At 40.9% G+C, this 20,203-nt stretch overlaps 2 protein-coding genes across 4 annotated transcripts in view; both read right to left on the bottom strand.

The window, feature by feature from the left end:
- Nucleotides 1-20,082, bottom strand: part of LOC138041328 (uncharacterized) — a 27,834-nt gene extending 7,752 nt beyond the window's left edge. The window contains exons 1-3 of one of the 2 annotated variants that reach the window (XM_068887102.1): nt 19,874-20,082; nt 6,950-7,048; nt 5,153-5,245 (exon numbers count right to left, since the gene is read on the bottom strand). In XM_068887102.1, coding sequence (XP_068743203.1) covers nt 5,153-5,245; nt 6,950-7,048; nt 19,874-19,940 — 259 coding nt within the window. In that variant the 5' untranslated portion in view covers nt 19,941-20,082. The remainder of the gene's footprint in view (nt 1-5,152; nt 5,246-6,949; nt 7,049-19,873) is intronic. The other variant, XM_068887103.1, reaches the window with a different exon arrangement.
- Nucleotides 1-20,203, bottom strand: part of LOC138040980 (uncharacterized) — a 233,648-nt gene that overhangs the window by 63,920 nt on the left and 149,525 nt on the right. The gene's annotated exons all lie outside the window — the stretch shown is intronic.

Genomic DNA, 20,203 nt, shown 5'->3' with positions numbered 1-20,203 from the left:
CCGACTGGTCACGCAAAAACGTGACAAACGAAATTTTCCAAGAGCTTTGCAACATCACATCGATTTTACTCGTTTAGATCATTGATGACCCCTATTTTTTTTAAAATCATGAATCAATTACTTTACTTACTATCTGCAAAATATGTTGAAATGAAAAAATTCTCACCGTAAGAAGTTATATTTTTTAAAATTTTCTTTTCTCGTGCCATCGAATTCCGGAAGTGGTTGCAACGGGTAAAGCTCACGAAAACGCTCGCCGATGATGAACTCTACTGTCTAGGACATCCTTAGCGGCATGCAATTATCTAAAAATCTCACTCCTAAAAACCCATGCACGGAAACCTTCAATCGAACAGTTTATTTTTAGATTTTCGATGGGTAAGCAGATGAGGCTACATCTCGTTATTATGACCGATTTATCGAAATTAAGGCATTTTTCCCCTGCCATTTTCTCCAAAACATTTCGGTGACTCTCACCGTAGAAAGATTTTGGCGCGAACGTCCTTAAATTATGTAAACAACAGCAATGAAACACGTTTGTTTAAGTTGTACCTTAGAGTTTGTAGGTATAGTCGACAAGAATCTTCGCGGTCATTACTGGGTTGTCAGTATGGCAATCCAAGTCGAAAAATGAGTAATATTTCGTCGTTTTCTTTGTTTTCCGTGTCGGTAAAAGTCTTGCCTGTCACTCCCCTGCTAAGTGGTGTCTTTGTGCATAGAGCCTTCTGCGCGTATTTTTTTAGGATCGAGAGGGTAGTGGAAATGCGTAGATTTCTCTGGTGGACACAGCAGAATATTTAACTTAACCTGCAATGGCGTCGAAAGTCTTGTAACGCGAATGCCGTTTTAGTGGATCTTTAAACAACATACACCCTTATGGAGCTCAATAATGGAGTCAATTGGATAAACAAGACAGGCGGTGAAATATAAATATGAGTAATGGACTTCGACAACAATCTATCGCCCGTCGAGCCGAAATCAAAGTGAGCTGTATTTCTAATATTTTACCAAGTGTGCTGTTATGTAGAACACTGAAACCAAATGGAAAATTCACTGGTAACTTATGCGTTCAACAAAGACAGAGAACCGTAATCGAACATCTTCAGTGGATCTGTGATCTCTGTTGTCTGGCTTTTGTATAATTTTATTTGTACTCAACTCTGCACAGTCTTCAGGTAAAAAAATGATTGGAAATGTGACAGCCAAGAATTATTTGAAAGAAAGCTTGTTGTCTATTTTGTGCTTCATTATTCAAGGAAAAGGTTCTTCATGGAAACGGTTTGATCCTGAAATTTATTTTGTTGTAATATTCCGTATGGTAATTTGACGCGATTGAGTTTCTTCTCTTCACGAACTTAATGAAATAGGAAGGGGTTTTTGCCTCTAATAGCAAATATGTTGTTTGTCTTAAAACATTTTTCGCTGGAAAAGGTGGCCTTTATTAATTCATCACATTTTATAAGCATTTTCGTGTCAAAATGAGGTTAACGTCTTTCTGTTGTGTTAACTTAATTACATATACCATGTGCGCCTCGTGAGTTTGTAGTTGTCGTCTGCTGTAAGCTTGATTTCCACTTTCAAAATTACCTCCAGAACCTACTTTTTGCGTAGAATAAGCTTTTAGAATGATGTTCTTGTCTTCTGTGGTGATACTTAACGATTCGGGAACATTTTGTGAAATTTTATTTATAACAGGTCACAGGCGCAACTTAATCGCCTGATTATGCATAAAACTCGTAAAGATATTCGCGGACCGGTCGATTTCTCTGAAATTTGAAAGGATGATTGCTAACGAATTAAGAAAGATTTTCACAATAGCTAAAAATTCCTGTGTTAAGCATGAGAATTCGACAAAAAGGTAAATGCGACTAAATTTGTTGTGTGCGTTGCTATTTTTGTTTTGATTGTTGTGCAAATTTTGACAGAAAACACTACATTATGAAAAAATATCTACAGATAGATTGTTAAAAAAATCTTTATTTTTAGCGGTTATTTGAACAAAAAAGATGTAACGCTTGACGAGAAATAATATTTTTGTTAATATTTGAAAGAAAAATTTGGCGGAAATCGGGACGCGGTGAAAATGAGTGAACAAATTTGCATACGTGCGTTGAAATGTGATACGCGACGAGACAGGAATTTTTTGTCTCTGACAAATGATTTTGTCATCGTACTGTAAAACAAAGTTTATTTGGGAAGCCAACAATAATTCTTTAACTACCTGGTTAATCCAATTTATTGCTACGACTTGCTAGTGCGAAGATTGTTTACATGAAAGTCATGCTTTTTGCGAATTTGTGAGTGTCATGAAATTTCATCATTTGCGTGACAATATATCCCTTTACTCTAACACAAAAACATTCAGATAGTAACAAACTTCACAATTATTTAACCATGTCTTCGTCTTTTGTGCTTGTCAGCATTGTGATTTGCGATAATTCGCAAGTATGTTTTGTATCTCATAGATGTTTAGATTTTCAATTAATGGCCGCTCAACCTCGCGATTGTGTTAATGGTTCACCCTGAAGTCAAAATAGATACGTTTTCAGCTTATAAATGCTAAAGTAAGCTGTAAATGTAGAAATAAACTTCACTTTCCTCTAGGTGCAGCTGTTCTCGTCTTTTCTGTGCAATCGGAGGGCAAACTGTGTCCGTTTTAGACGGGTTTGTGGCTTACGAATTTTTGCGATGTCATTAGTTGTTATAAGGGGAAATGAGATAAGTGAAGTTTATTTCTACATTTACAGCTTACTTTAGCATTTATAAGCTCAAAGTATATTTTCCCATACAAAGTCTATAAATCGTACACCGAGCTTGGGCTCCCTGCGTTTCCCGTAGTTCATTCAGTTGACACAAGGTGATCACCTGATAGTTGCCTAGCACGTGATCAATTTCATCATGACCTTTCCGTTTATTCATAAAAGTCAGAAATTCCAGAACGTTTCGTGTTTTTAAGATCGATTGTTATTAATCTTTCGATGAGAATTCGATTCAGAGTTATATATAAAAAGTATGTTTTTTTTTTTCTTCATCTGTCTTTTGCCTTGGCTTTTTCTGATGGCATCAGATTAGACTAACAAGAAGAGGAATTATGAAGCGGAAACCACACCTTCAGTCCTTTCTTAGTGTGTGGAATAAACGTTTGCTTAGTGCAGCAAGACATGCTGGAAAACATCCGTCAGAGCAATTTGCATTTAGTTTTTTGCAGACTATTTATTTAAAGAAAAAACGAGTGAATTTTACTAAAGACCGTGTTTTGTTTTCTTTAAACGGAATTTATTACCAAAGCTTAAAAAACTAAAAGACCTCAAAATGGCACAGGACATTACAAAATAATTAAACATGTGAACGAGTGAGCCAAAGGGCCTCTACTGGCGCGAAATGTGGGTGACCCCTCAAATTGTGTTAATGACCCCCCACTGAAAAAATTAACTGGAACACTGCAGTTCAATACCACCAATTCAGTGCCTTCCTTTTTTGTGTAACACTTACCACAGGCAACCCAATGTACGCTTTATGGAGCGTCTAGTTGACTTTTTTTTTCAGCGAAGAGAGCTAAACGGAAAAGTGGAAACTATTTGGAAAACATAAAGCGGTCTCTAAACGCATTCCAAGTTAGTAAATATCGTTTTCTTGTAGGATAAGACTTGAGGGGTCCAAAATTCGGAAGGAATTTCAAATTAAGTGATAATCATCGTTTTTTCTCGATTAGGAGTTTAGGCGTCCGAAATTCGGAAAGCATTTCAAGTGGTACCGGTAATCATCGTTTTTTCTTGGATAAGAGTTTAAGGGTCCAAAATTCGGAAAACCTTTCAAGTTCAATAGTATAACCATCGTTTTCTTTCTCGGATAAGAGTCGAGGGGTCCGAAATTCGGAGGGCATTCCAAGTTAAGTAGTAATCATTGTTTTTTTGTCGGATAAGACTCGAGGGTCCGAAATTCGCAGGGCATTTCAAGTAAACTAGTAATTATCGTTTTTTACTTTTAAGTAGTTTATCACATTTTTTTAGTAGGATACGTGCTGAGGGGTCCGAAAAGGCATTTTAAGTTAGGTAGTAATCATAGCTTTTTGTCGGATAAGAGCTTTTATGGGGTCCGAAATTCGGAAGACCATTGAATGTAGGTTGGTAATGACCGTTTTAGTTGCATTGATGAGTATGAAGGGTATTCGAAATTCGGAACGTCTTTTCGTAAATATTAAACTGTGTTCTTACGTATTTAGGCTTGCTCATTGGAAGAAAAAAATGGTGATTTTTGACGGTATTGTGTTTTTTTAAATTGTGACTCGTGTGAACTTGACGGAGACCTTATTTCTCCCCGATGGAAAACTCAACTTTACCTGTATTGGCAAAATTCTTCAGTGCGTTGTGGTTGTTTTATACCAAATTTCTCTAAAATGTAATGCCACAAATTAGTTTGGAACGCGTTGAAATCTTCATTTCAGAAATTGTTCACTGAAAGTTACCTTCTAAGAACTCCCAAGCGAACCATTTGCGTATCCAAAACTACTAGCTCACCTTTTAGAGTGCCAAAAATTGCAAAAACACCCTTTCCAACCAGGGAATTCTTTCCCTGGTTGCGAATCTCTTAGGTGATGTTTTAGTAAAGAATTCTATGGCTGTTTGGCAACATAGAATAGAAATTGTTAGAACAGTTTTACTCTCCCGAACACGTATTTCACCTTGTTTGCCTTCCTTTTCCTTTTCAGTTGCAGGTTGCCTCACTCGTTTTTGACTTAGTAATTCATTCAATAAAGTTTTTGTTGCACAAGTTCGCATTTGTTTCAATTCAATTTTTTTTTGTGTGTAAATCTCAGTTTATCCGGGTGTAAATCGGAGGCTAATACAAATGAATGTTTGTTAGTTTCGTTTCGTTGGACTTAAGCTTAATTTTTCTGTTTTTTTCCTTATCGATTCTTTTCTTTAATTTTACTCCAGTCTATTTTACATTTAGCATCAGTATCTTGAACAGAACAAACGTCGGATATTTGATTATTTGGCTTTCACACTGAACCAGGTGAGTAATTCCTATTACGTTCGCAGTCAAGTATAGCCGTACGCCGGGCCATAGAAATGATATGATCAAGGAAACATTTGTCTTTTTTAGCAAAATCTAACAAACTGATTTCAACGAAATGAAACAATTTCCTAACCTATCGATCCTTTCGGTCCCTCGCTTTCTCGCTTCCCTGACTGCGGTCCCGGCGGAAGTGGTAGTTGCCTACGAACTTGGAGATGGGATGACCCTGTCGATCAAGCACAAAAAGAGAAATAAATTAAGATTCACCGTTACAACTATCGCTTTAAGAATTACACGAAGAATAATATGGACATTCACAGCGGCGGTAGAGGATAAGCGGTAAATACTTTTTGGTATCCCTTATCAACCTTCTTAATATTGCATTCATTATAATGTTGAATACATTATATTAAGGGGTACGTGAATTACCTACAATCCTGGTCAAAAGTTGTTGGGAAGGTTGCGTTCATCACTTCACGTCGTACCTAATTCGATTGTTCGAACTATCGGGTGTACTATTTGGGAAATGCCATGCTCTTGTGGGCCCCCCTCCCCCATATTCAATGTTGGAGTTCTTCATGCAAGAAAAGTCACCATTTTCTTCCTGGAAAATCCAACATTGATAAGGGGGAGGGCGGTTATCTCTAAAGTGATGCTACTTTCCCAACACTTTTGTCCAGGATTGTAGTCGACAAGCTCAATGCCATGTGGGGATCATAACAAAAATCACTTTATTTTACTGACTTTAATTACGAAATGCACTTGACGAGTGCAATCGAGATTGGAAAATTAACAAGAAAAACAGTCAATTATAATCAATAAACCTACATCCAACATAAAAGAGTTCTCATCATATAATATACGTTTTATCTAGAAAATCTATTGTAATCGCTACTGTCATTGTTGAAAGAGAACCCCAAGCGCAAAATGTCTTGTTTCGTTGTCCGACTTCTTTTTTCCTTTTTTCAAGAGCTGAATGTTGCCGCACTTGTATTTGATTTATAATTCATTCAATAAATCTTCTATGCATAAATTTGCATAAAGTTTCATTTATTTTGTTTTTAATTTCTAAATCAGTTGTAAATCAAGGAAGTTTTCCAGAATAGATTCGTTCAGCGAGTGGATCTACCCTGGTTCCAGAGGTTTTTCTTGAGCCACGCCAGAGCCGCGAGGAGGTGAAGACAAGACGCGAAGCGGTGAGAGGAGAAAAACCTCTGGTTATATCTTGGACTTTCACTTTCATGCAGACGCTAGTGTCAGGATCTGACCCTCAGGCTCCGATTGGTTGATATTTTTACAAACACGCAAATCAATATGATTGGTTCGTTTGATTGGTAATAACGAGGGGACGCGTGATTGCTAAGTTGCCATTGGTCCTTTTTGTAATAATGAATTTGACGCGTTTGACAGCTGGCGTCTGCATGGAATTTGAGATTCAAGTCCAAGGTAACCAGAGGTCTTCTCGACGCTTCACGACTCGTCTTCACCGCTTTGCAGTTCTCTCGCGGCTAAAAAAAAAAAAATCTCTGGGACTAGGGTACGAGTGGATCCAGCCCGGGTGTAAATCGAAATCCTAAAACGTATGTTTTATTCTCGTTTCGTTTGACTTTCGAGTATTTTTCTGTTCTTTTCCTTATCGATTGTTTTCTCTAATCACTTTACTCCAGTGTATAGTACAATTACCATCAGTATCGAATTATGGACAAAACAAACGTTAATTTAACTGGGCCGCATTTAGACGTTTGTTTTTTGGCTTTGACACTGAACTAAGAGAGATGCTACTTCGTCGACAGTCAAGTGATATGATCAAGAAAACATTTTTGTTAGCAAAATCTAACAAACGAACCGAAATGTTTGCTTGATTTTTTAAGACATCAGTGTCAAGAAATTGAACCCACTACATCTCCTAACGAAATGAACGAATCCTAACCTATCGATCCTTTCGGCCCCTCGTTTTCTCGCTTCTCTTGCAATCCATCATTTACTGCCGGTAGCCCTGCGGGCCCTTGAATACGGAGATGCGATGAACCTGTCGATTAAGCACAAAGAGAAATAAAGTTTAACCTTAATACAACTATCTTGTGTTTCTAGACGAAGAACAATATAAATATTCCCCGCGGCTCTAGACGATGAGCTCAATACCAGATGGGACTCATAACAAACTCACTATAATCACAAAACACAAACAGCGGTTACAAATTAACATTTGCTTGAACTGCATAGTTTTTTTTATAAAAGCTTAACGTTTCGTATGTTACAACACGTCATTAGAAGGGATAATTATTCAGTTACAGATAAATTTAAATTCAAATATACCACTAAAACTAATTGGGAACTAACGAATTTGATTGACAAGTAACAAAATTTAAACGACAAGAAATACGCTAATAATAGAGATAAAGGAATTTCTAGTTTCTAAAGAAACTGTGGTGCTACGTCGGTAGGAGAGTGAAAGAGGAAAATTTGGTTTTATCAAACGTTTTGATAAAGGTCGAATTACCACCGTGATGGCTAGACCTAGCCTGGAGCCGGTCTAGAGAGGAGCAGTAGGGCGCCTCCTTCTCTCCACTAGCCTGTGTGGACACCTTGAGAAGTGCCAGGACACCCTCAGCCCCCCTTGACCAGGGATACCGTTTGGGCAGGTAGAGCTCAGTAGCCTTGGTAGGCTGTCTACCTAGAGAGTTGCTCACCCGAATTAAAGGAAAGTCTGTACCAGCGAATTTGGCGGAAAAGACCAAAAGTATTAGTCCAACGGCAATAAAGATGGTTCAGCAACGCACTGTGGAGTGCGAAGGGCACGCCGGAGCACAAAGAAAGGCTTGGTCATCCACTGCAGCCGAGGAAGTCCCCAGATGTAACGATGTATTCGTGGGACTGGATCCTGACTTTCAAGGCCGAGAGAGTGGGATCGTCCCTGTGCAACGGCTTTTCCACTATAATATCATTCACGCAAAGGTTACATTGCACATTTCATCCACTCACCTATACACGATTCATCCAAGTTTTATCTCATCTCTCACCAAGTCTCCTTAAGCCATGTGGCGATGGGGGACAGGCGAAGCAACAGGTGCAGGTGACCACTGGCAGTTGTAGCCTTGATCCTGCATGTAGGTGGCCTCGGACTTTGGTCGTTCGTCCCTATATTCGGGGCAATAGGGGACTCCGGCAGCATCCTTGGCAACTGAGCAGCCCTATTAAGGACAGGACTGCTCACCCTAGTAAGGGAGGGGCCTAGAAAAGCTGGCCTAAAGATTGCCTGCCCTACATCAGTGTGGCCAGCTAGCCGCGGCTGGCAGATCATCCACGCATGCGGTCGAATCCAAATGAGAAAGAGAAAACTCACTATTGGAACATGGAATGTTCGCACTCTTATGGAGAGGCAACAGCGGAAAACCTCAAAGGAGAACAGCTCTGGTTGCCAAAGAACAACGAGGACATTGCAGCCTTAAGCGAGACTCGGTTTGCAGAGGAGGGGTCTCTTACCGAACCAGTTAGTGGCTACACCTTCTTCTGGAAAGGAAAGGCCATGGACGAGGACAGGATCCACGGAGTTGGCCTAGCTATTAAATCCAGTCTCGCAAGACAGCTTCCCACCCTGCCTATTGGCATCAACGAGCGACTAATGAAGCTCCGATTACCCCACGACCACAACCGGTACGCAACAATCATCACTGCATACGCACCAACGCTAACCAGCCCAGAGGCGATAATCGAGCAATTCTATGCCAACCTCATTTCTGTACTTGAATCTGTCCCTGCCAAGTTGGCCGTGATCACAGTCGCTGAGAAGGAGTGATCGGCAGACACGGCACAGGTAATCTCAACGCCAACGGTCTTCTGTTGCTAAACAAGTGCACTGAATACGACTTGGGCATCACCAACACGGTATTTAGAATGGCAGACCAATTCAAGACCTCTTGGATGCATCCCAGATCCAAACAATGGCACCTTATCGATTATAAGCGATGGCGTACGGGGTGTCCTCATTACCAGAGCTATGCGAGGAGCTGAATGCTGGACAGACCATAGGCTTATCCGCTCTACACTAAATCTCATTATTCCCCCTCTCCATCGAAAGCGCCCGAAACTGTCCAGAAGATTATTCAACGTCGCCAAATTTCAGCAGCCTCAATATCTTGAAAGTTTCCAATTCAAACTGTTTACTGTCACTTTCACCACAACTGTGGTGGGAGTCGCACAACAGAGCCAGGCTCCGAATTCAGTCCGCCCTTTTTACCCTCCCAACCATGATATACCACAGAAGACAGACCACAACACCGGGAACTACATGCCCTACTCTTTGCGACAAGTGTGCGGGTTCTTTTACGTCCCACAGGATTATGAACATTGAAGGGTTGTGAGACGGGACCTCCGGCTTATCGTCCTTATCCGAGAAGACTAGAGAGTCTAACCATTTGCAGATGTAATTACAAAGGCAGCACTTTCTCCTCAGTTATTTAAAGACCCTGAGTGTTGGTCTGGCCGGAGTTGAACTCACGACTTCCCACGTGACAGCCCAGTGCTCAACCAACTAAGCCACCGGTGCGCGGTGCGATGAAGAACTTGGTGCTGCTGAACTAAGTTCTGACGTCCCAACCCAGAAATGGAACCAGTTCAGAGAGGCAGTAACGGGAGCAGAAAAGGAAGTACTTGGCCCAAAATCCTGTAACCATCAGTATTGGTTTGGCGAGAACGATAGTGACATAGATAAACTTCTCGCCAAATAGAACAAGGCATACATGGAGTGGCAAAACAACCCGGGCTCTACTCCAAAGAAGGGCACGTTCAGATCATACCAAACCTTGGTGCAAAGGGAACTTCGGAGGATGCATGACAAATGGTGGGAGAAGAAAGCTGAAGGAATCCAAGGCTTCGCTGATTCCAACAACTCTAAGCAGTTCTTCAACTCCCTTAAAACGGTGTTTGGTCCTTCAAAATCTGGCTCTAGTCCACTGCTCTCCACAGACGGAACCATATTCATCAAGGGCAAGGCTGCTATCAGAGAAAGATGGGAAGAACACTTCAGTCAGCTTCTAAACTGCCCATCCTCATTTGACCCTATCGTACTTGACCATATCCCCCAAAGAGCACTCATTGAAGACATTGACGACCCTCCTTCGCTATATGAAGTCAGGAAAGCCATCAAACAGATGAGAAAATGGCAAGGCACCTGGAAGGGATGGAATATCTGCAGAAATATTCAAAGTCCTTAGCAACGAGGCTCTACAGACATTCCATGGAATACCCATTAGCATCTGGGAAATGGAAGAAATGCCAGCTGACTTTCGTGACGCAACCATTGTCGCATTATTTAAGAACAAAGGGTTCAAGAGCAGACTGTTGGAACCATAGAGGCATATCACTACTCTCTACTGCCGGGAAAATCCTAGCTCGTATTATCGCAGTGTGGATTTCGCCGTAATCGCAGCACAAGCGACATGATCTTTACAGTCAGACAGATTCAAGAAAAATGCACTGAGCAGAACATATGCTTTTACGCAGTCTTCATCGACCTGACCAAAGCATTTGACACGGTCAATGGAGAAGCGCTGGGGGTCATCCTTGCGAAACTTGGATGCCCAGCGAAATTCACCACCCTCATCAGACTGCTTTATGATGACATGACCTTAGATGTGTTGTCGGCCGGCGAATCCTCTGAAAGATTTGATATCTCAAATGGAATGAAACAAGGATGCGTGCTCGCTCCAGTGTTATTCCACCTCTACTTCACACAAGTGATACTTCATGCCACCAGAGATAAACTGGATCTGGGCATCTACATCCGTTACCGTCTCTATGGGTCACTATTTGACCAGTCCTATTCTCTGACAGCAAAGACAAAAACGCTGGAGAGGTTACTACTTGAAGCGCTGTTTGCCGATGACTGTGCTCTTATGGCCCACAATGTACACCATGTGCAGGTAATTGTTGACGTATTCTCTGAAGCTGCGAAACATTTTGGCTTAACGAGCAGTCTCAGCAAGACAGAGGTCCTTCTCCAGCCTGCACCAGCGACCCGTCCTCAAAAGCCTTGTATCGCCATCGACGGCACTCAGCTAAAGAATGTCGAGTCAGTCAAATACCTAGGGAGTATCATCTCCAATGATGGGACTCTGGACAGGGAAATTACAACCAGGATTCAGAAAGCTAGCCAGACTTTTGGCAGACTTTGTATCAAGGTCGTACAGCACCAAAGCATCTCTCTGTCTATCAAACTCAAGGTCTACAACGCAATAGGTCTTCCATAACTGCTGTACGGCTGTGAAACCTGGACTCTTTACCGCAGGCATGTAAGAGAGCTCGAGCAGTTCCACACACGTTCATTGCGCTCCATTATGCGGATACGCTGGCAAGATACTACCAGTATCGAGACTATGGTCCTCAAAGCCCAACTACGCTGGACTGGTCATGTCATTCGAATGGACGAAACCAGGATTGCTCGCCAGCTTTTCTACGGAGAGCTATCTCAGGGCAGATGCAACCAGGGCCGACCTAAGAAGAGATACAAGGACAACCTCACGTCCAACCTCAAATGGGCAGGAATTCAACCGAAGGAACTGGAAACTGCCACAGCCAATAGATCTGGATGTCGAGCGACTGTCCAGAGAGCTGCTAGAAACTTCGAGCTCGACTGTCGCCTGTATATTGCAGCAGCTAGGGATCGCCGTAAAAGAGTAGCGAAGGCCCCAATCACAACTGGTGGCACACCATGCCCGATCTGTTGCCGTGTGTGTGCCTACGACTTTGGACTTCAGAGGCACATGCGTGTCCACCGTTGACACTTGTTCATTTCCACTTGTTCATTTCAACTACAACTGATGGCTTCAAACCATCAACTCATTTTTGCATGTGCTTTGTTAATGTTATTCTCGGGTTCGAGAGACAACCTATTATTATTGTTATTATCATTACCACCGTGAACGATTTGGAAAGCTGACGTTTCGAGCGTTAGCCGTTTGTCAAAGCGAATAGAGGAATTGTGGGTGTTGGTTGTTTTTATGCAGGTGTGGAGGAGCTTCGCCATTGGTGGATATATGGTAACATGAATTTGTGAATAAATTAAAGGCATGAGAGGCGTTCATTGATTCCGTGAGGATAGAGTGCACCTAGTTAAAAGATGAATTTTTGTTCCAGATTCTTAAGGCTTTACAGCTGTGTTCTCGTGGTGTAAGGGTAGGGCGCAAATTGTCATGTTGTGGTGGGAGTTATTAGGAAGATTAAAACGGCGGGCAACTGCTTTTGATGCATCTGTGTCGTTCGCGAACCCTGCATTCGTCCTCTCATCCACAACTCGCTAAAATGCCATCCCATTTTCTCAACTTCTTAGGGCGCTTTCCTTTTGTCAGAAATGGCCGGCCAGACCCGTCAGTTTGCAAAGAAAATGGAACAATTTGACGGAACACTTGCACGATAATCCCTCGCACTGTTCCAGAGGAGTATATATCATTCTCGAAGTGTGTTATAGTGAAGGCGTTGTAGAGTTATTCCTTCCAAATGACCGGTCTGGCTGGTCACTTCTGTCAAATGGAAAGCGCACTTAGACTAAGGCACGTCTGTAGTGACGAGTCCGACTTTAACAGCAAGTGCAAGGTAATGAGACAGTTTCTCAAAAAACGTGGCTACCTTGACTCCGCTGTCACCTGTACAGGCAAACATCGTGCCCAAGAAATCGATCGAGAAACCGCCCTACAAACGTTACTGAACGAAGAAACCAACATTCTCCCTCACCTACTATCCACAAAACCATGCAGTCAAAATGTCATTCTCAAAAACTTCAAATTTGTTCGCATTTATCCCAAAACGATATATCTTTCCTCTACCGCCACATATTTCTTTCAAACGCGACAAAAACATAGGTAACTTTCTAGTTAGGAGCACATTTAAGTCTGAAAACCAACCGGGAACTTTCAAATGTCCACGCACACCAAACGCAAACTTGTCCTTTTATTTCTAACATGGCTAAGATCTAAGGACCGAATCGATCCGTGAAAATCACTGACCACTTAACATGCATGCAAATTTCATCTATTGCATAACCTGCACACTATGTAAGAAGACCATCATAGGCGAAACGGGGAGAAGATTGGCGGACCGCTTTTGCGACAACTTCCCAAATCGTTCACGGACGGTAATTTGACCTTTATCAATACGTTTGATAAAACCAAATTTTCCTTAACAGAGATAAAGGGACGATTATTTAAACGAAGTTTAGACAACGTTTATGAAAGTCATTCTCTAACCCATCTTTAAACCATATGACTACCGATTATTGAAACGTTGTTTATCAAAAACAGTGTTTAGACAGTGTCTAAACGCCGACTAAGGAACAATAGTAAGTTAGACCTGCTCGAAAGAAAGGTTTAAACGCTGTTTAACGATATTTTCATGGTCAACCATTTTGAAATAGAAGGACCACTGCGCTACAGACAGTTAACCCTTTCACTGCCGAGGGCTTCCCCATTGACGAGTATAACCGTGTAGCGTTAGACAGAGTAAAATCTGTAAGTTTCATTGGCAATTATGGCGGTGAAAGGGTTGAGAAACTACACCAATTGGAGTAATATACATGTTCGACAAATTCGGCACCTTAGGGATAGATTTAACCCATTAGAGGAATGCGACGACGAGACTTTCGAATCAGTGCGCTTTCGCCTTAGAAAGGACTTGGTCGTTGACCTTTTTAAAATTTTGGATAAAGATCTTTAACATCAAGCAAGGAGAGGTCTGCCACTTACACCAAAGCAAGTGCTAATTGCTTTGAGATTATATGCGACAGGAACTTTCCAGAAGGTTACTGGCGATTTATTTGGTGTTTCTATTCTTGCTGCATGTACAGCAATTCACAAGGTTTCAAGGGCTAATGCGAAACAAAAAGGGCAATTCCCAGAGAACCTGTCTGATACTAAGAGAAATTTTTATGCTGTTGCGCACTTTCCAGGTGTGAGCGGGGCCATCGATTGTACCCACATCAGGATCATGTGTCCAAACAAAGAAAATGCCATGGAATTTGTTAAAGGAGCAGTTTTACTCCGTCAACGTCCAAGCCGTTTTTGATAGCGATGCCTTTATTACTAACATCGCAGCCCGCTGGCCAGGATCGACTCTCGACTTACGCATTTTTGAGAACTGCAAGATCGCAGACAAATTAAGAGGTGGAGCTATTGATTGCATTCTTGTGGGTGACAGTAGATACGCATGTAGAGCATATTTAATTACACTAATCCTCAAGCCAAAGAGTGCAGGAGAAGTGCACTACAATACTGCACATAGGTGTAACTAGATTTGCTATTGAGAGATGTTTTGGATTGCTAACGAGACGTTTTCCGTGTCTGCACTTGGGACCGCGCACCGCCTTGGCGAATTCCCTCCTTTTGATGGCAACTGCAGTGTTGTATAATTTCACCCTTAAGCATCGAGAACAAGACTTTGATGAGGGCATTGAAGATTGAGAAGTTCCATTTGACATTATTGCTGCAGCAGACACAAGTGGGAATGCCAAACGCCAACTCATTATTTCACGATACTTGGCTTAATAAGATTAATGAATGAATTGAAGTGCATGTAAGATTTATTGGCAACAAAATTGGAATCAAAAGAGATCATTCTTTGCAATTAATTTATCTTTTAATGACTCTTGTTTTGTAATTCATGATGGTTACATATCATTACATGAATATTTGAAAGTTAAAAAATATTGAATCTACAGGTTGGTTTACGAATTTTCCTTGTCAGTATCGTATGCAGGTGGCAAACCAATTCCCATGTTATTGCACTGATACATTAGCTTCCATTCTTTAAGCTTCAGGACCTTCATTTTCAATTTATGTTCCTCCCTCACCATGGACACGAATGGGTTCTCCTCAAGGGAATCTGGTCTTTTGCGTTTTGTACCGGTCAATGTAATGTTATGATTATTATGGCTTATGCAATAGCGGAGCTCCGCGCGCGCGGAGAACCATAGTTAAGAAAACATGGTAACCCATCGTTGCGAGAAAAATTGGTTTTATAGCCATGACGTCATGAACGTACGTACGTACGTCCGTCCACCCCTCCATGTATGCCAATGTGACAACTAGTTTACAGCATACATCTTTGATATTGGACATCCATGTTTTTATCGAAACAAGTTATCCGCTGACCACTATCACGTGACCATATCGCGGGCTTAGGCTTAGAGCTCAACGAGGTCAGCTGCTTTTTTTTTAAAGTTGACCGCTGACCAGGTACTGGTTTTCGATTGGAAAGCAGGCTCAACCTAGGTTAACTCACCTAAAAATAAGCGAAGGTTCATTTTTCGCGCGCTTTCTGTGGCTCGACGCGGCCACACGGCCATTCTACGTCAACTATAGTTCTTACACAGTCAACGCTTTTCGTGTTCAGGTGAAAAACGGTTTGGAAAATGTTTTCTTTTCGCATTTTCGCTGGTTTCAATCCAGTTTGACATATCATGATAGCTGTGGTCCACACTGGCGGCTACGCAGTTATTCAAGTCAAGCATTGGAGGGATAGAAACTTAAAGCTGAGTGTTTATTTTTAATTTTTATTTGCTTAGAGCTGCTTTTTCCTCTGTATCGCAATTTTTGGCATATCTTTAGAAGCTCAGATAAGGTTACATGATACCTTGAGGACCTATGACTAGAACAGAAACGAAAGGAGAGCGAAAGAGAGCGATAACCTTTCCTTGGGCACTAAAACTTTTGTTATTTTTACGGATGCGTTATTTAAAGTTGATACGTATTTATAAAAAAATGGTTTAATCGGTTTTTCCTTTGTCCAGGAATGAAACTCGAATTTTTGTTGACAACTGGAAATAAATAAGAATTATATGTACTATTTTGCACACAAAGATAAAATTGAATTGTTTGTTTGTTTTGCTTTAAAACGCGAGCGAACAAGTGCTTTTTAAATCCATTTGCCCACTGGTATCGATGTGCCTCAACAGTGACAAAAAAGTTTTGCCCTAATATTATAAACTCGTAATCAAAAAGAGTTCTCGTAAAATTATATTTTTTTAGGGGGAGATTTCACTGGCTTGTGTTTTCAGAAGTTTGTTTAAAGCACCTAAAGGTAATTTTAATAGTTTTTAAGCGGATCTTGTTTGAAGTTCGTCCTTTCTTGGTTGCATTGCCGTATTTTGCCGATTCTTGTTCCAAGCCAAGCTGGCGTGTTTCCATGGACTAAATCAAAATGTGAATGATCGATCTAGTTTTCAGCCTGGGCGGATAAAAGGTCATAAACTGGAATAACGTACATCAGTAAAACTATTTTTTTGACCTTAATTAAACTGACGAAGTTTTTTATGATTTCTAATTTTGCGTGGTTCCTGCATTCGCTGGGTATTGACAGTTAACTCTGAAATAGCTTCTTTCATTTCCATTCACTCACTGAGGGTGTGCTTGTTTTCTTTGCAAACTCGTGCGGTGCAACAAAAAATCATTGCCAAACTGATGAATTCCAAAGTAAATTTCACTCGAAAAACCGATATCACACTCATTGCTTTGTGATTCATGCGATATCGGTTTTTAGCGTAAAATTTATCATGGAATTCACTAGTTAGGCAATGATTTTCTACAGAAGAAAGCAAAGAAAATGATTTAATTATTAAAGCAGCAACCGGAAACATCAAAACACGGACAATTCGAAACCTTTTATTTTCACTAACCCTACAGGCACCAGGGAATTCCGCTTTTTAGCTTGGCTAAGTCTATATGTTAAATTGTTACTACAAATTTTAGAAGCGAAAAAAAATTACTGTACTTCTGACTATCCTCCTTTTTTGTGACTTTTGCCGCTCCTTTCCTGCTAACAGCTTCAAAGTCAGCAAATAGACTTGGCCCCACTTCGCATGTAATAACTTTCACCGGTACCTCGTCCATGTCCCGCCTTATATCAAGTTCTTCTCCTGCATCATCATGAGATTCCTGCACTAGAGGATTAACTGAGGCTGGCATTTCGTCCGCGACTAATTTGTTTACATCACTTGGGGAGGCAGGCGCTTTTTCTCCACCAGTTTTTGTTGCTTCAAGACTCCTTTTGCGAGTGCAGTTTCAACCGCCTCCAGCATCCTCGAAGCTGACTGAGGTCGCGTTTGACACCGTTAGAATTTTGAGAGTGAAATGTAAAAATTTCCTCCCATGCCCTGCCATTTTGGCCAACGTTTTGCTGTCATAGCCTTTGCTTTCCACTCCTGGAAAGTCTACCCAATTGGGCCAATAAAAGTTTTTATTGTTCGGTGAATTTTGTTGTGCGATTTGTTTTCGAAGCAATGTTGCAGAGACGCAACCACTCTCTGAAATAACTCCGCAGACAACGCCTATCCTCGTGAGAAAAGGATTAACCATTTACTTGAGAAAACAAGGTTCGGCCGTGTTTCAATAATGAATTTCAAACATCGTTTAGCCGTTGTTTATCGTAACAACGTCTAAACCGCGGCTCAGCCCTAAACAATGGTTAACTTAGACTTCGTCTAAATCATCGGCCCATAATCTTTGCTAGGTTTGCTGTGTTAGCAAACTTTTTTTCTGACTGCTTTTGTGCCAACTTTTGCACTTGTTCTTTCTTTAGATTTCTCTTTGTGAAACTTGTTACTCCACACCTCTTTTTTTTAGGTTATTTTTAGCGCGCTTCGTTCCATTCTTTGCTTTCTGTTACTTAGGAGTCATTTTCTTGCACTATTATTCGTCGAATTTGTTTCTTGTAGTCCCTGGTTCAAGTTCTCAGCTCAACGTGTAAATAGCCAACTGGTTTGCCTCCGGCCAGTTTGAATTCTTAACAGTTGTTGTTGAATGTTCTGTTCTGTCGTGATTGTGTTTCACTGGCCCTGAAGAACCGGTTCTTCAGGGCCAATGAAACACATTTGGCTCAATTGGATCTAATGACACAACTGTCTCATTTGTCCCAACTGGATCTTGTGACACAACTGTCTCAGTTGGCTCAATTTGATCAAATCATACTGTCTCATTTGCCCTAACTAGCTCAAATCACAAAAATGTCGCATTTGGCCTAACCGGCGCGGCTCAATTCACACAACTACCTACTGTCTCATTTTGGCGCAACTGGCTCAAATCACACAACTGTCTCATTTTTCTCAACTGGATTAAATGACAAAGTGTGCCATTTGGCCCAACCAGCTCAAATCACGCAACTGTGTCATTTGGCCTAACCGACTCAAACCACATGCACACGTACAGCTGTCTTATTTGGCCCAACCAACTCGGATCACACGAATGTCTCATTTGGTATAACCACCTCAAATTAACACAAATGTCTCATGTGGCCCAGACTCCTCATACCACATTATCTTTGTCATTTTGCGAAGTGTGAGGTGAGGTACTTCCTGCGGCTGCAGCTGTAGTTCGTCCCTACTGGTTAAAAGGTTAAGATTAATTATTGTTAAAATAACCATCTCCCTTTTGTGTTTTGCCGGAGATGTAGAAAACAACTGACGGAAACGAACAACGGCGGAAATCTGCAGGCTTAAAAACCAAGGAAACGGGATTTGGCATTTCCGTTCCGGAAACGTGACGGAATCACGTAGACTTGAATTTTCACGTTTCCGCAAGACGTAAACATAACGGAAACATGGAGTTGCATGTTTCCGCCATGTTTCAGAAATACGGAAACATGTGATTTCGTCCTGTGACCCCTATAGGGAGTGGTCAATTAAGTATGTATGTTCATACTCTTTTTCCTAGTTGGCCTGGAAAATAGTACCCCCAAGTACCATTCTTGTAGGATTCGTAGGGAAGCGTCTTTTCTATCGATTGCGCTGAAATTTGGCGTGTTTACTGGGGAAAAATAGCCGCAGTTTCCCTGGCGCCTACATGACGGAGTTTGCGACTCAGGCAATTTGAGCCGATGCGAAGGCGAAATTTTCAACCGATCGCTGCGCGGTTTTACTAAAGTTTTTCAGCCAAAAATTTGCACTAAAGGCTTCGGAAAGGATAAAGAAAAGGATTGTGGTTCATTGGATGGAATTTCAAGCGTTAAAATTGCTAAAAAAGTTAGATGATTTTCGTAGCGATACAAATTCATATGCATGTTCCTTTGATCTCACAGAATTGTGTTTTCCCTCAAAATATTCGCTTGTTTTCGCTTTCGCTCGAACATATTTACCTTTATTAAATGTGCAGTGAGTAATTTTATCTTCTAGGATGAATTTTCCGTCGAAAAATCGGTTATTTGGGTGGTTAATTATTCGTAAATTTTTGTGCGATCGCTTTTATCACATTATTTTACGCATTGATCGCTAATCGGATTACTCCGTGCCTCATCAGTTTTCGGTCAAATTTATGTCCAATAAAGCAGATAAATTGCAGAAAATTTTAGTGTTGCATCTAAAAATTCGTAATCAACGCTAAAATGACCAAATTTTGCCTGGAAAACATATTTTAGTGTTATTTTAAGTTAAGTTTTTTCGTTCGACTTTCGCTTTTATAAAATTTTTCAGTTGTCTGTAAATACATGTAAGTTATATGCTGTTGGAAAGCTTATTTTCTTAGCTTTAAAATGATGTTTTTTTTCCCCCTGACTTTAAATATTTTTTGAGAAAAAAACATTTTTTGGAGAGGGCTGTCTTACCGCGGTTTTCTCGCGGTTGGGAAAGTAGGAAAAAGAGTTAAAATTAAATGGCATTTAGTCGTCGAAGACGAAATCCTTGCGGATTTTGCGGATTAATTTTGTGAGCAAATTCAATCCTGAGCATAGCTGCAAACTCTCTTTAACGAAGGTTGGACTGCCCATGGATATCCGTAAAGAAGATGGGTGAACAAGCAATTTTGTTATAAACGATCTATGTGAACTACTCAGTCTGAAAGTCAATCAGACAGATTCTTAAAACTATAACAAAACTTACCCCTGGCACTCTCAATCATGGACAAAAATAACAGACATGTCAGTAAGTAAAAAGTCTTCGTCAACATTCTCGATTTGAGATGAGCGAACGTATACTGAAAAGGTCTCTGAATTTCGCAAAGCGCAGAAAGCCACTTTTCTCAGCCAGAAATGGATAACTATGGCGTTCTTAGAACTTTCTGAGCTGCAGGCTTTTACTGATTTGCAAGTTACTTGCATATGATATCAATTAAACCTCAGACATTTGTCCCGTTCTGCAGCTAATGGCACAGTCGTTAACACTGGATGATTAATTTGCCTCTGGTGCTTTGCTGCTCATAAGAAGGATATT

This window comes from Montipora capricornis, chromosome 3, assembly GCF_036669925.1.
Source record: "Montipora capricornis isolate CH-2021 chromosome 3, ASM3666992v2, whole genome shotgun sequence".
NCBI lineage: Eukaryota > Metazoa > Cnidaria > Anthozoa > Scleractinia > Acroporidae > Montipora > Montipora capricornis.
Note: the sequence above shows the minus strand (reverse complement) of the source record. Positions and strands in the feature narration are given on the sequence as shown.